The 13266-nt window shown below is 47.7% G+C and overlaps 1 protein-coding gene and 1 long non-coding RNA gene across 2 annotated transcripts; one reads left to right on the forward strand and one right to left on the reverse strand.

Annotated features, from left to right (window-relative positions):
- Positions 1 to 209: 209 nt before the first annotated feature.
- On the forward strand, positions 210 to 13157 carry farsb (phenylalanyl-tRNA synthetase subunit beta). The gene is made up of 18 exons (XM_079272217.1): positions 210 to 306; positions 730 to 785; positions 982 to 1136; positions 2108 to 2180; positions 2303 to 2418; positions 2764 to 2914; positions 2992 to 3100; positions 3189 to 3259; positions 3344 to 3405; positions 3601 to 3652; positions 3944 to 4005; positions 5341 to 5548; positions 5658 to 5738; positions 6021 to 6113; positions 6650 to 6767; positions 7179 to 7331; positions 11787 to 11934; positions 12263 to 13157. Exons 1-18 carry the CDS (start codon positions 249 to 251, stop codon positions 13020 to 13022), a joined length of 2526 nt encoding a protein of 841 aa, XP_079128343.1. The 5' UTR covers positions 210 to 248; the 3' UTR covers positions 13023 to 13157.
- LOC306780037 lies at positions 5597 to 7234 on the reverse strand. Its single transcript, XR_013772136.1, has 3 exons — positions 7101 to 7234; positions 6631 to 6748; positions 5597 to 5735 (listed from the first exon to the last, which is right to left on the reverse strand). It is a non-coding gene; the product is annotated as an uncharacterized lncRNA (long non-coding RNA).
- Positions 13158 to 13266: the final 109 nt, after the last annotated feature.

Genomic DNA, 13266 nt, shown 5'->3' on the forward strand with positions numbered 1-13266 from the left:
ATAATAATATTATACAGCTCTGTAGCCTACTTCTCTCAATAAACCATAGGAAATAAGTTATTAGCTGATGTGGCGAAGACAAGAAACCTCATTTTGTATGGAATTAATTACAAATGTCCGAAATGTAAACATTGAATATCCACAAACGTTCTAATTTAACTGCATTCCACTCAGGCACCGCTTCAGACAGCTACAGCCGGCTCGTTGGGGTCCCTTTGCCGCGACACTGAGGAGAATCAGCAGCCAACATGCCGACTGTCGGAGTGAAAAGAGATCTTCTCTTCAAATCTTTGGGCAGAACATACAGTGAGTCGTGTTTCCGACATATTCAAGGAGTGAACAACACGTCCGCCTCGTTAATGTCAGTTTGTCCCTAAAAGACCGAGGGAGTCAGAATACTACCTGAAAACATTAGCTTGATGGTTAGCACAGCAGCAGCTGCGCACGCAGTTCAATTATCTAGCTTTAGTAAAACAGTCTTGAATGAGACTTATATTGTTTTTATAAGAACATTATTGTCAAATATAAGTTTTAATATTAAGAGATTGCTGCTGGTAACTGTCAGTGAGAAAGTAGTCTTCCTTAGTGCTCTGACGTGTCTTGTGTTGGACGTCAACGTTATTGCGTCATTATTTCCCCTGTCATTTAAATCGGAGGCAGGTGAGTACTTAGCGATGTATATAAAGCTGTTTTTGTTCGTTTGTAATAAATGTTTGTTTCTTCGTTCAGCCGATGAGGAGTTTGACGAGCTGTGCTTTGAATTTGGGCTGGAGCTGGATGAAATTGTGAGTAAACTATGTAAAAAGCAGATCAAACCAGTGTGTCATATGAGCATAAATGCATAATTAAAAGTGAATCCATCTGCACACTACACACACACACCTGTGTGTGACAAGTCACATTGCCCAATGTGAAAAAGTTCTGCTTGTGCATTTGTGTTCAAAAACATCCAGTGAGCTGTGATCTCTGTTCTGATTCCAGACCTCGGAGAAGGAGATAATCAGCAGAGAGCAGGGCGACTCCAAGGCATCGGGGGCGTCTGACGTCGTCCTGTACAAGATCGATGTACCGGCGAACCGCTACGACCTGCTGTGTCTGGAGGGGCTGGTCCGTGGACTGCAGGTCTTCAAGAACAAGTGAGCGGAGCAACATACTGCGGTGGTTGCGGAAATCTAAAGTGAAGGATGATTGCTAAATGCATGCAAAGGTTGACCAGTTTTATTTGGTGGTGACACAACAGAGTAATTCAGCGCCCTTTTCCAAAGTTAGAAGGATGCATATGTGAAAGGTTGATGGTTTTAAAACATGCTTGTGAATGACTGTGTTACTTAAAGTTACTGTGAGGAACTTTTAACTGGTTGTGAAACAGTCTCAATTTAATACTGATGTGTCTTTATGACCTACATCAGTAAACGAGACCATCAGAGAGAAGATGGTCTATTTCTATATGGCTTTTAATGCTTGACGAAGGTGCCACTGAGGGTCGGATTCCACGCAAAATCGGATGAAATCATGCAGGTTTACCAGAAAGTCCTTCAGCTCAGACTCCAGCTGAGACCGGTCCAAAGTGGACAGACTCAGATCCTCCAGCAGAGACCGGTCCACGTGGACAGATCCAGATCCTCCTGCAGAGACCGGTCCACCGCGGACAGACCCAGATCCTCCAGCAGAGACCGGTCCACCGTGGACAGACCCAGATCCTCCAGCAGAGACCGGTCCACTGTGGACAGACCCAGATCCTCCAGCAGAGACCGGTCCCAGAGGAGAAGCTCCCAGAGCTTCTCCTCTCTGCTCCTCCGGTCCCCTCTGGGAGCCAACACCAACACCACGCTGCTGGAGACCCAGGACGTATTGCTGGACCCGCTGGAGGGAAGGGAGGCAGAACCAGAACCAGGACTGAGAGGGGCAGACTGTCAGACCCTGCTGCAGTAAAATGAGAGGTTTTCTAAAGGGACTCTGGTGCTCAGGAACACTACCACCTTCGTCCACAGGGACGACAAAACCAACACAAAATGAACGTTCCTTGTAGTAACTCTTAACTCCATTATGGGTGAAGTTTATGCAAACTTGCTTCACTGTTGCTACAGAGATTGTGTTTGTGTTGCAGGTTGGAGGCACCTCGCTACAGACGTGTTAGCCCAGTCAGCGGGGAGCCTCAGAAGCTGATCATTACCAAGGAGGTGGGTGGTGGCATTCATAATTATTAACGGCAAACAAGCAGTTTGTGGCCTGGGGCGTTCATTAGTTTGCTTTATGAATCATATAAATGTGAGTATTGTTAATTCTGATTTGATATGTGCAGACGGCGGCAGTGCGACCGCATGCCGTGGCAGCGGTGTTGAGGAACATCACCTTCACACAGGAGCGCTACGACAGCTTCATCGAGCTGCAGGACAAACTCCACCAAAACGTCTGCAGGTCAGATCAGCTGCTGCACCAAGTACAACAGAGTACCTTCAGTTAGTTATTATGCAGGTATTCAAATGTACCTGCAGGAAATGTGGTTACTACCACTTGTATAACCTGTGTATATATTCTTCACAACAACCTGAATGTTTCAGTGGTGGCGATTTGTGAGATGTTGCAGCCGCTGCATCTGGCGCTTCTGTTACAGACCAAAAGCAACCGCGAACTGAAATGTAATCTGTGTCGCCAAAGCTTCATATTGCTTCTTCTTCCATGTCATATAACTCCATTGCTACCCTGCTCACACCACGGCAGAACACACAACACAATGACATGCTTTTTCCCGTGCTCATGCAGGAAGAGGAGCCTGGTGGCCATCGGGACGCATGACCTGGACACCATCTCCGGTCCTTTCACGTACACGGCCAAACCTCCGGGAGACATCAGCTTCAAACCCCTGAACCAGACCAAAGAGTACACCGCCACCCAGCTCATGAGCCTCTACAAGGTGAAGGACGCCGGCGAGAAGAGCAGTTTGTGTGTTTGAGCGGCGCTAACCTGCTGTCGTTCTTGTGACTCATGCAGACGGACAGCCACCTGAAGCACTTCCTTCACATTATCGAGGACAAGCCCGTGTACCCCGTCATCTACGACAGCAATGGTATCGTCCTGTCCATGCCTCCCATCATCAATGGTGAGCACTGTCTCTGCCTTCATGTGTCTGGCTTTATTTCTGATTCAACCTCTTCTCATGATGTTAAATATCTTTTTTGTTTCCCCAGGTGACCATTCAAAAATCTCCCTGAAGACGAAGAACGTCTTTATCGAGTGCACGGCCACAGACCTGACGAAGGTACGACTGAGAGGAGAACGGAGGAATCCCATCAATGTTGTGGTCGGTCTTCAACTCGTTCTCTTCTTCTGTTGTTCCCTCCAGGCAAAGATCGTGTTGGACGTGATGGTGACCATGTTCAGCGAGTATTGCTCACAGCCTTTCACGTAAGTCGCCTATCGGGGCTCAAATACCAGCTTGTCGTCTCCAGGTTTTGTGTCCTATGGCCAAGATACTGGTTTATTGTCTTCCTATTAAGTGATGGAAATATACCCAAATCCATCATAAATAGTCCACAAAAGACTGGAGTGTAAGAGTGTTACAGAGAGGGTGATGTGTTCTTCTGTCTCGTGCTCTTTCAGGGTCGAGGAGGCTGAGGTGGTCTACCCAGACGGCAAGACCTGCAAATATCCAGTAATGTGTTCACTACCGTCATCTTGTGTCCTTTCTTTAAGTGACAATAGACATGTTTTTGTTGCTTTTACTTATCCTAATGAAGTAAATGTATATTACACAATGTTACGGCTGTAGAATGACACCAAATGTGTTTATGATTTAAATGAGTCGCCAAGTTTGTCGCTAGCACTGAGCTCTGAGGTGACTGGAAGGTGATCGTGTTGTCTCTTGGACAGCGGAGCTAATGTCACGCGTGTTCCTTCTCCTGTCTCCTGATTCTCTGCTGCTGTTCCCTGGTTTGTACTTTAGGAGCTCGCTTACAGGAAGGAGAAGCTGTCCAGCGAGTTTGTCAACAAAAAAGTCGGCATCAAGTGAGTCATCTGGATCTACTACTCTGTATATTATGAAAGTAAAGACGATAGAAAAGTGCCAGCAGGTAAATGTTAAAACAGACATGGATACACCTGCAGTATCGAACACAATAATACGGAAATATCGGCCAATAACGTGTCCTCAGAGCAGCGCTGAACTGTGTGATAGAAACGAGGAGGGAGAGTTTGAGCTGTAAACGTTCTGCTACAGCAAAGCGGTGCATGACCGCGATGGGATGTGGTTGAAGAGATGTGACAGTCAAAGAGATACGAGAAGGTGTGTGAGCCGACGGGTCACGTTATGTTCCTGGTTCAGTAGAAGATGTGACGGAGACCTGAATACAGACACAGAGGCAGCTGTCGGAGTGAGAGAATCTTCATAATTACTCAACTTTAGCCTTTGTTTCCAAAATATGCCAATAAAATAAAGAAAAAGAAAAGAGAACCTCTCTGTAAACTGGCAGGTCATGATGATACTGTTGAAATGTGAAAAGATTTAATGACAAATACAATACAACGGTTTGGAGTGAGAGCGCTTCACAGTTTTGTGCAGGATGCGTCTGTTAAGAACAGATCTGTGGTTCTATCATGAGGCGTTCAGAAGTACCGGATTAAAGCATTTTATTGTGTTTGTACTGTTATAATGTGTTTTCTACGCTTTGTTTTTATTGATATTGCTGTTTCCGTTTTACCTTCTTTTTTTTAAGTGTTATAAATGCATTATTATTATTATTATTATTATTACTAAAGCTGCATTCACATGGAGTCAGGCAGACGGTTGAGTGCAAACCGGATATTATTTTAGTGAACGAGAGCAGGACGGTAAAAGTCGGCGAGAACGGTGCCATCCAAAGTACTAATACTTACTATTCAAATACACTTTGGGCAATTAAAAGAAGAGGTTGGAACAATAATCTTCATTTTCTATTTTAATCAGAACACAACCATGTGTTGTCTTTTTGCACATTTGTAACAACTTACCCTTCTGTGCAGAACAACAAATCCAAAATAAACAATGTACAACCGAAGCTGCGTTTTATAACATCCATTATTTGAACAATTCCATAAAATAATAGTCAAGAAATCATTTTATTATATATTATTACGTTATTTTATACAAAACAAGACGTCGTCATGGCAACATTTCTCATCATTCTGTCTGATTTTCATCTAAAGGCAGCGTTACTTGTAACTTTGTGTTAATTATTCATTTTGAACATGTGCTTTTACACACACACACACACACACACACACACACACACACACACCTAGCTGCTTGATGTCAGTGTATCCTCAGTAACTTGATAAATTGTTTATTTCTTTTCCTCCCGACAGTGAGTCGACTGAGAACATCGCTCAGCTGCTGACCAAGATGTGCCTGCGCTCCGAGGTGACGGGCGTCGGCGACGAGATCGAAGTGGAGATCCCGCCCACGCGCTCTGACGTCATCCACGCCTGTGACATCATGGAGGATGCCGCCATGGCCTTCGGCTTCAACAACATCCCGTACACCACGCCGCGCACCTACACCATCGCCACCCAGGTGCCTGGCTGGTTTATTCTGCACCTTTGATGTGTGTGGAACCAAATACCTTTGCACCTCATCACACGTGGGGTGTGTGTTCTCATATATTTGCTCTGCGTGTTCACAGTTCCCCGTGAATAAACTGACAGAGCTGCTGAGACAAGACCTGGCAGCTGCTGGATTCACGGAGGCCCTCACCTTTGCCCTAGTAAGAAGAAGACACACGGACACGCATGTTTTTGAGGGGAAGAAGGAATAACACAGGCTTCCTCTGATGAAATGAAAAGCTGAATTCATAAGCAGAAAAACTTCCCCTCTGGGGGTTTTGTCTGGTATGAGCAGTAGCTTCTGGTGGCTGTTAGCAAACTTTGGGAAACTACTGCTGCATAACAGGCATTACTACGTGTTACAGTGCTGCAAGCTAAATGCTAAACATTAGCATTTAACACCCCATAATGAGTCAGTGAACATGTCTCCCCTCATCCTGCAGTGTTCCAAAGAAGATATAGCGGACAAGCTTGGAAAGAAGATCTCTGAGACCAGAGCGATTCACATCGCCAACCCCAAGACCTCAGAGTTCCAGGTAAAGATGAATATAAATAAAACGACAACGCTTTAATGTGTTAGATGTAGCAGCGAAAATGTCATTTTCTACTTGATCCACAATTTGGTTAAAAAAATAAATGCATCTGAATTTGTCTTGAGAAAACATGATGATCTAAAAATGTGGTGGTGCAGAAGACTGTGCAACAGTTTCACTTTGTTTATTTATTTAATGTTCATATTCACAAGTTTTATATTTTGTGTGCTTAATGAACACTCAAGTTAAATTATGTGCCAACTGACAAATCATGCTGCTAATGTCAAGCAACATCATATTCAGGTTGAAAACTTTCTTTTCTTCAAGAAAATTCTACCTCTTTGTTACTGAGGTTAGTTTGTGTGAAAACGTAATTAAAAATGAGGAAAAGCATTCATTTAAAAAGAGACGATCATGCAGGAATGGTCAGTGTCACTCTTGTTAGTTGTGTTATTTCTCCAGAAGAGGGCGCTCTTGTCCTCTCTGAAATATTGATGAAATATTGAATATTCAGCCTCACCACTGTTCTTCACCACCAGGTGGCGCGCACCACCTTGTTGCCAGGCCTGCTGAAGACCATCGCTGCCAACAGGAAGATGCCTCTTCCCCTCAAACTGTTCGAGATATCCGATGTGGTGCTGAAGGACGACACCAAAGGTGGGCGTCGGCATTTGTGAAGAGACGGAGGGGAAAGTCGTTTGGGCTCGTCTAACACTACCGAACACACACTACCGAACACACACTACCGAACACACACTACCGATCACACACTACCGATCACACACTACCGATCACACACTATCGAACACACACTACCGAACACACACGTGAGATGTCTAATTATAATACATTTTAGTTTAAGAGCTTATCATAGACACCCGATCTTCTCGATACATATATGAAAATGAACACAAAAAGCATCTTTTTCATATATCAGATGGCGATTGACACTCACTGGCAGATATATTGAAACACAAACCCAGCACCGACTTGATTTCCGAGTACGTTATTGGCATAGCTCGGTTCTTCACGTCCCGAACTCTCCCTTCTCCTCATCCCACCGTCCAGATGTCGGGGCGAGGAACAGCCGGCGTTTCTGTGCCGTTTACTACAACAAGAGCCCGGGCTTCGAGGTGATCCACGGCCTGCTGGACCGGACCATGCAGCTGCTGGATGTGAAGGCGGCCCGCGGGGACGGATACCACATCCAGTCTGCGGACGGTAAGACGCCTGGAGAGGGACCCACCAATCAGAACCACAGGAATGTAGTTCAGAGCTATCGCGTTGGCTGTAAATATCTTGAGGCTGGATTATATCCCCGTGACTTCAACCCCCCATCATGTGGAACACGGTTATTTACTCGCCGTGCTGATGAAGGAATGAATCTGGGTCACGTGAGGTTAAACGGCTGCTGTGTAAATCCAGTGCATGACGAGCAGTGACATGCGGTTACAGATGTCATGATGTACAATGTTGATGCCACGATTATTATCAGAGGAAATGGCACGTTTTATTTTTACGATATAACTAATAACTGTTTCCTTCTACTTTGTTTGAGTCATCTATAGCGGTTATTTGCATAAAAGCACCACACTTTTCAAACGATTAGGAAATAAAATGTGGTATAAACTTCACTAATTGACCACTTCAAATCATACTGTGAGTGCAGATTATAAATAGATAAAAACGATACTTCACACTGTGCAAAGCTCTCGGCTCATAAAGCCTCCACCTTCTGCTGCTTCTGGAAGGAACATTCACAACATACATAATGACGAAATGTTGTAAAAAGTACTAAATGATAAAATGGAACTCTCTAAAGACACCAGATCTCTCGCTCTCTCTCTCCCCATCCTATCTACCTCTCTCTCTCTCCCCATCCTATCTACCTCTCTCTCTCTCCCCATCCTATCTACCTCTCTCTCTCCCTCCCCATCCTATCTACCTCTCTCTCTCTCCCCATCCTATCTACCTCTCTCTCTCCCTCCCCATCCACCTCTCTCTCTCCCTCCCCATCCACCTCTCTCTCTCCCTCCCCATCCACCTCTCTCTCTCCCTCCCCATCCACCTCTCTCTCTCCCTCCCCATCCTATCTACCTCTCTCTCTCCCTCCCCATCCTATCTACCTCTCTCTCCCCCCATCCTATCTACCTCTCTCTCTCTCCCCATCCACCTCTCTCTCTCTCTCCCCATCCACCTCTCTCTCTCCCTCCCCATCCACCTCTCTCTCTCCCTCCCCATCCACCTCTCTCTCTCCCTCCCCATCCACCTCTCTCTCTCCCTCCCCATCCACCTCTCTCTCTCCCTCCCCATCCACCTCTCTCTCTCCCTCCCCATCCTATCCACCTCTCTCTCTCCCTCCCCATCCTATCTACCTCTCTCTCTCCCTCCCCATCCTATCTACCTCTCTCTCTCCCCATCCTATCTACCTCTCTCTCCCCCCATCCTATCTACCTCTCTCTCTCTCCCCATCCTATCTACCTCTCTCTCCCCCCATCCTATCTACCTCTCTCTCCCCCCATCCTATCTACCTCGCTCTCTCCCCATCCTATCTACCTCGCTCTCTCCCCCCATCCTATCTACCTCGCTCTCTCTCTCCCCATCCTATCTACCTCGCTCTCTCGCTCCATCCTATCTACCTCTCTCTCCCCATCCTATCTACCTCTCTCTCCCCATCCTATCTACCTCTCTCTCTCTCCCCATCCTATCTACCTCTCTCTCTCTCCCCATCCTATCTACCTCTCTCTCTCTCCCCATCCTATCTACCTCTCTCTCTCTCCCCATCCTATCTACCTCTCTCTCTCTCCCCATCCTATCTACCTCTCTCTCTCTCCCCATCCTATCTACCTCTCTCTCTCTCCCCATCCTATCTACCTCTCTCTCTCTCCCCATCCTATCTACCTCTCTCTCTCTCCCCATCCTATCTACCTCTCTCTCTCTCCCCATCCTATCTACCTCTCTCTCTCTCCCCATCCTATCTACCTCTCTCTCTCCCCATCCTATCTACCTCTCTCTCTCCCCATCCTATCTACCTCTCTCTCTCCCCATCCTATCTACCTCTCTCTCTCCCCATCCTATCTACCTCTCTCTCTCCCCATCCTATCTACCTCTCTCTCTCCCCATCCTATCTACCTCTCTCTCTCCCCATCCTATCTACCTCTCTCTCTCCCCATCCTATCTACCCCTCTCTCTCTCCCCATCCTATCTACCTCTCTCTCTCTCCCCATCCTATCTACCTCTCTCTCTCTCTCCCCATCCTATCTACCTCTCTCTCTCTCTCCCCATCCTATCTACCTCTCTCTCTCTCTCCCCATCCTATCTACCTCTCTCTCTCTCTCCCCATCCTATCTACCTCTCTCTCTCTCTCCCCATCCTATCTACCTCTCTCTCTCTCTCCCCATCCTATCTACCTCTCTCTCTCTCTCCCCATCCTATCTACCTCTCTCTCTCTCTCCCCATCCTATCTACCTCTCTCTCTCTCTCCCCATCCTATCTACCTCTCTCTCTCTCCCCATCCTATCTACCTCTCTCTCGCTCCATCCTATCTACCTCTCTCTCTCCCTCCCCATCCTATCTACCTCTCTCTCGCTCCATCCTATCTACCTCGCTCTCCCTCCCCATCCTATCTACCTCGCTCTCTCCTGCCATGCATGCTCCCAAGGTCACTCTGCAGGATATCTTCTGTCTCATTCAGACTGCAAATCAATGGGCTCAAGTATCAGAGAGGAGGAGGGGAGGCTGATGGAGGGGGAGCGGAGGAAGTAATGTGGGGAAGTAAGAGATGGTATGAGAGCGTGGACAGTCTGCAGAGTGGGAGAGAGCCCGAGAGTCACGTCACCCACTGCAGTGGTGAGCAGCGAGACTGAGACCAACACGTACAACACCCACCCACGGGTGCTCGGCCCGTCCATCTGACAGGCACGCCCTTAGAAGGGAAGCGTGCGCACTAATGCAGTGCAGCAACACACTTTCTCTCCACTCCACTCTTTATGCACCATTAGCCCCCCCCCCACACACACATATGCCAGCTTAACCCCATTACGAGGTTGTGACCCCGGTCTAAGAGCTCACCTGACGCAGATACGCTCACCCTCAGGATGTGAGGATCAGCCTGCAACTCCCCGCTGAGGGAATACATGTCAGCGGAGTTACCTCCACTCAGCAGGGGGGGGGGGGGGGGGGGATGCAACAAGGAGTCAGGGGATCAGAAGTGGAGGAAGAAACCACTTAAGAGACAGACGCCCTTGAACATTGACCATTGACTTCATAACCTTTTTAAGTTGTTTATTTGTACAGGCAGTATTTTCAACACATTTCATTGTTTTAGCCCAGAACTATATTCTTTCATCCTGACAACAAGGTCCTAAAACTGAATATTGAAACTTGTCCCAATCATCCACGAAAGTCACTGATTTGCAGGAGGCGGCGTGACGTTAAACTACAGTTTTCTTTCTGTTGATCCAGTGAGAACCTGTGAGTTTTCTGTCCAATAGTCTGAAATAGCATTAAATCCGTTGGCGACATCAGCCGGTTCTATTAGTTATCTGATCCAACCGCCTGACTCTCCTTTACCGCTGAGAGAGAGAGAGAGAGAGGCCCGGCTCAAGTGAAGGGCTTTCATTGACTGATCGGTTATTTAAGATGTACCGGAGCTATTTATATAGTTACCATGGCATCCTGCTCACGGTGCGAAGAGGTGACGTGAGAACCGACGCAGGCAGATATTAACACACACACACACACAGAGGGAGAGAGTACAATCCATGTGATGAGTGAGCATCTAAGCAGTGGGCTGTGGAACCCATTAGCAAGGCAGCGTGGGAAGGAGCAGTGCACCATGGGAGAATGCCATGTCTCTGTATCTTGTGAAGTCTCTGACAAGTCCGGCTTTGTCTGTCGGTGTTTTTTGCGTTTGTTTCCACACAAAGTGATCCTCTCGTATTGGAGAGCGCTGCTTCGTCTCGCTGGCTTTTTTATTTCTTTAATCCCATCTGGACTGTAGTGACCTTCATTCACACACACCAGACTTTAAATTGGAAGATGAAACTGTTATCAAAGGAACAAGAAAGGCGGCACAGCGCCGCCCACACTGTACGATCGACTCATCTCTGTGATACGATGTGGATGTCTTCCGCTCTCTAGAAGAAACACGAATGCTTCTACAAGTGCAACAGCATTTGAAGTGTGCGCGTGTTGTAGCTATACAGCCACAGAAACGTGATCCAAGCAGCACCCAGGTCAGACAGTCGGGATACAAACTGATCGCACACTGGTGGAGGTTTTTAAAAAAGGATGTGAAGTAAAATAAGTAGCAGTGAGTTCCAGGTGGAGGTGCTAAAATGCACAATGAAAATGGCCTGTTTAACCCTTTGACGTCACATCCGTGGTTATATTATCAAAATCCAATAATCTTTTCTTCCTGTAAACCAAAATGTGCTTCACAAGCTTGAACCAACCTATAATATCATCACACCCATCTATGGATGTGTAACCTTTAGCGACGAGGTGAGTGTGAAGCCACCTTCCTCTGTGCTTCATTCTATGCCCGCCCACTTTTTAGCGGTCCAATCAAATGCGAAGGATTTGATTTACAGCCCTCTTGTGGCTTTACTCACAGTACAGAAGCTAATACCTTCGGTTTCATTGGGACTTTACGTTATTCTCGCTCTCTCTTAGATTCCACCTTCTTCCCCGGTCGCTGTGCGGAGATCTTTGTCCGTGGGAAGAGCGTCGGGCGTCTCGGGGTCCTGCACCCCGACGTCATCGACCGCTTCGAGCTGACCATGCCCTGCTCCGCCCTGGAGATAGACATCGAGCCCTTCCTGTGATTTCACCTTCCTGACATTAAAACATGCACAGCTGTTCATACCACTGTGAAGACAGAAAACATACATGAGGCTTGATGCATTTGGTGTTGAAGTGTTGCATGACGTGCATGAGGGAAACTAAAAGACCAATCTTTGCAGTGTCATTGTGTGGAGTCAGTGTCTCATTAAAAATGAACAAGACTATTGTGTTTGTGAATGGTTTGCATCGCCGTGTGGGCTTGTACGTGCATGCCTGGTGTTAAGTTAGGTCACTTGTGCCGTGGTGGTTTAAGTGCATGCTAATTAAGCTCAGTGACTCATTACCTGTTGCCTTGGTTCTTCCAGTGGCCACACCGCCGAAACCCTCCTCACACACGACGTCCCCGTGCAGGAAGTCTTCAAGCACAAGCTCCCCGAACCGTCGCGGGCGCCGTCCTCCCGTCAGACTTCCACACAAACAGTGTTCGGTGACGTGAGCGAGGCCGCCGGCCTTAAAGCGCTCGATGACTTTCTGGCAGACAAAAGCTACATGGAGGGCTTCGCGGCGTCCCAGGCTGACACGGCGATGTTCGACGCCATCCCCTCCGCTCCCGCCTCCGCCTTCCGCCACCTCGCACGCTGGTATAACCACATCAAGTCCTTCCAGAGGGAGAGAGACGGCCTCCCATCGGCTAAGACTCAGTTCGTCCTCCCGGCTACGTCGAACGTCGTCGTCGACGACGACGACTTGGACCTGTTTGGCTCGGATGACGAGGCCGAGAGCGCCGAGGTGGATCGAATCAAGGAGCAGCGCCTCGCCGAGTACGCCGCCAAAAAGTCCAAGAAGCCGGCGCTCGTCGCCAAGTCCTCCATCCTGCTGGACGTCAAGCCCTGGGACGACGAGACGGACATGGCCGAGATGGAGGCGCGCGTCCGCGGCGTCGCCATGGACGGGCTGCTGTGGGGGCGGTCCAAGCTGGTCCCGGTGGGCTACGGCATCAGGAAGCTCCAGATCGGGTGCGTGGTGGAGGATGACAAAGTGGGCACGGACCTGCTGGAGGAAGCCATCACCGCCTTCGAGGAATACGTTCAGTCCGTCGACGTGGCTGCCTTCAATAAGATCTAGAATCTTTCCTGCAATTGCTTCACTGAATGGTAGCAGCTGGTTTTCTGGCTGAAGATAAGTGATTTAATATGAAACACGATGTTCAGGAAGCTCAGGTCCCTCATCTGTTTACGCTTCGACACAAAACATCAAATAAAGCCCTTATAACTTTTGACTTCCAGCTTTCGATCTTTATTTATTTGTAGTTCATATCAGGTAACGGGCGCACACAGACTTCCTGTGTATTTTGATGCTTCACTGTCTG

The sequence above is a fragment of the Melanostigma gelatinosum genome, assembly GCF_949748355.1.
Source record: "Melanostigma gelatinosum genome assembly, chromosome: 7".
NCBI lineage: Eukaryota > Metazoa > Chordata > Actinopteri > Perciformes > Zoarcidae > Melanostigma > Melanostigma gelatinosum.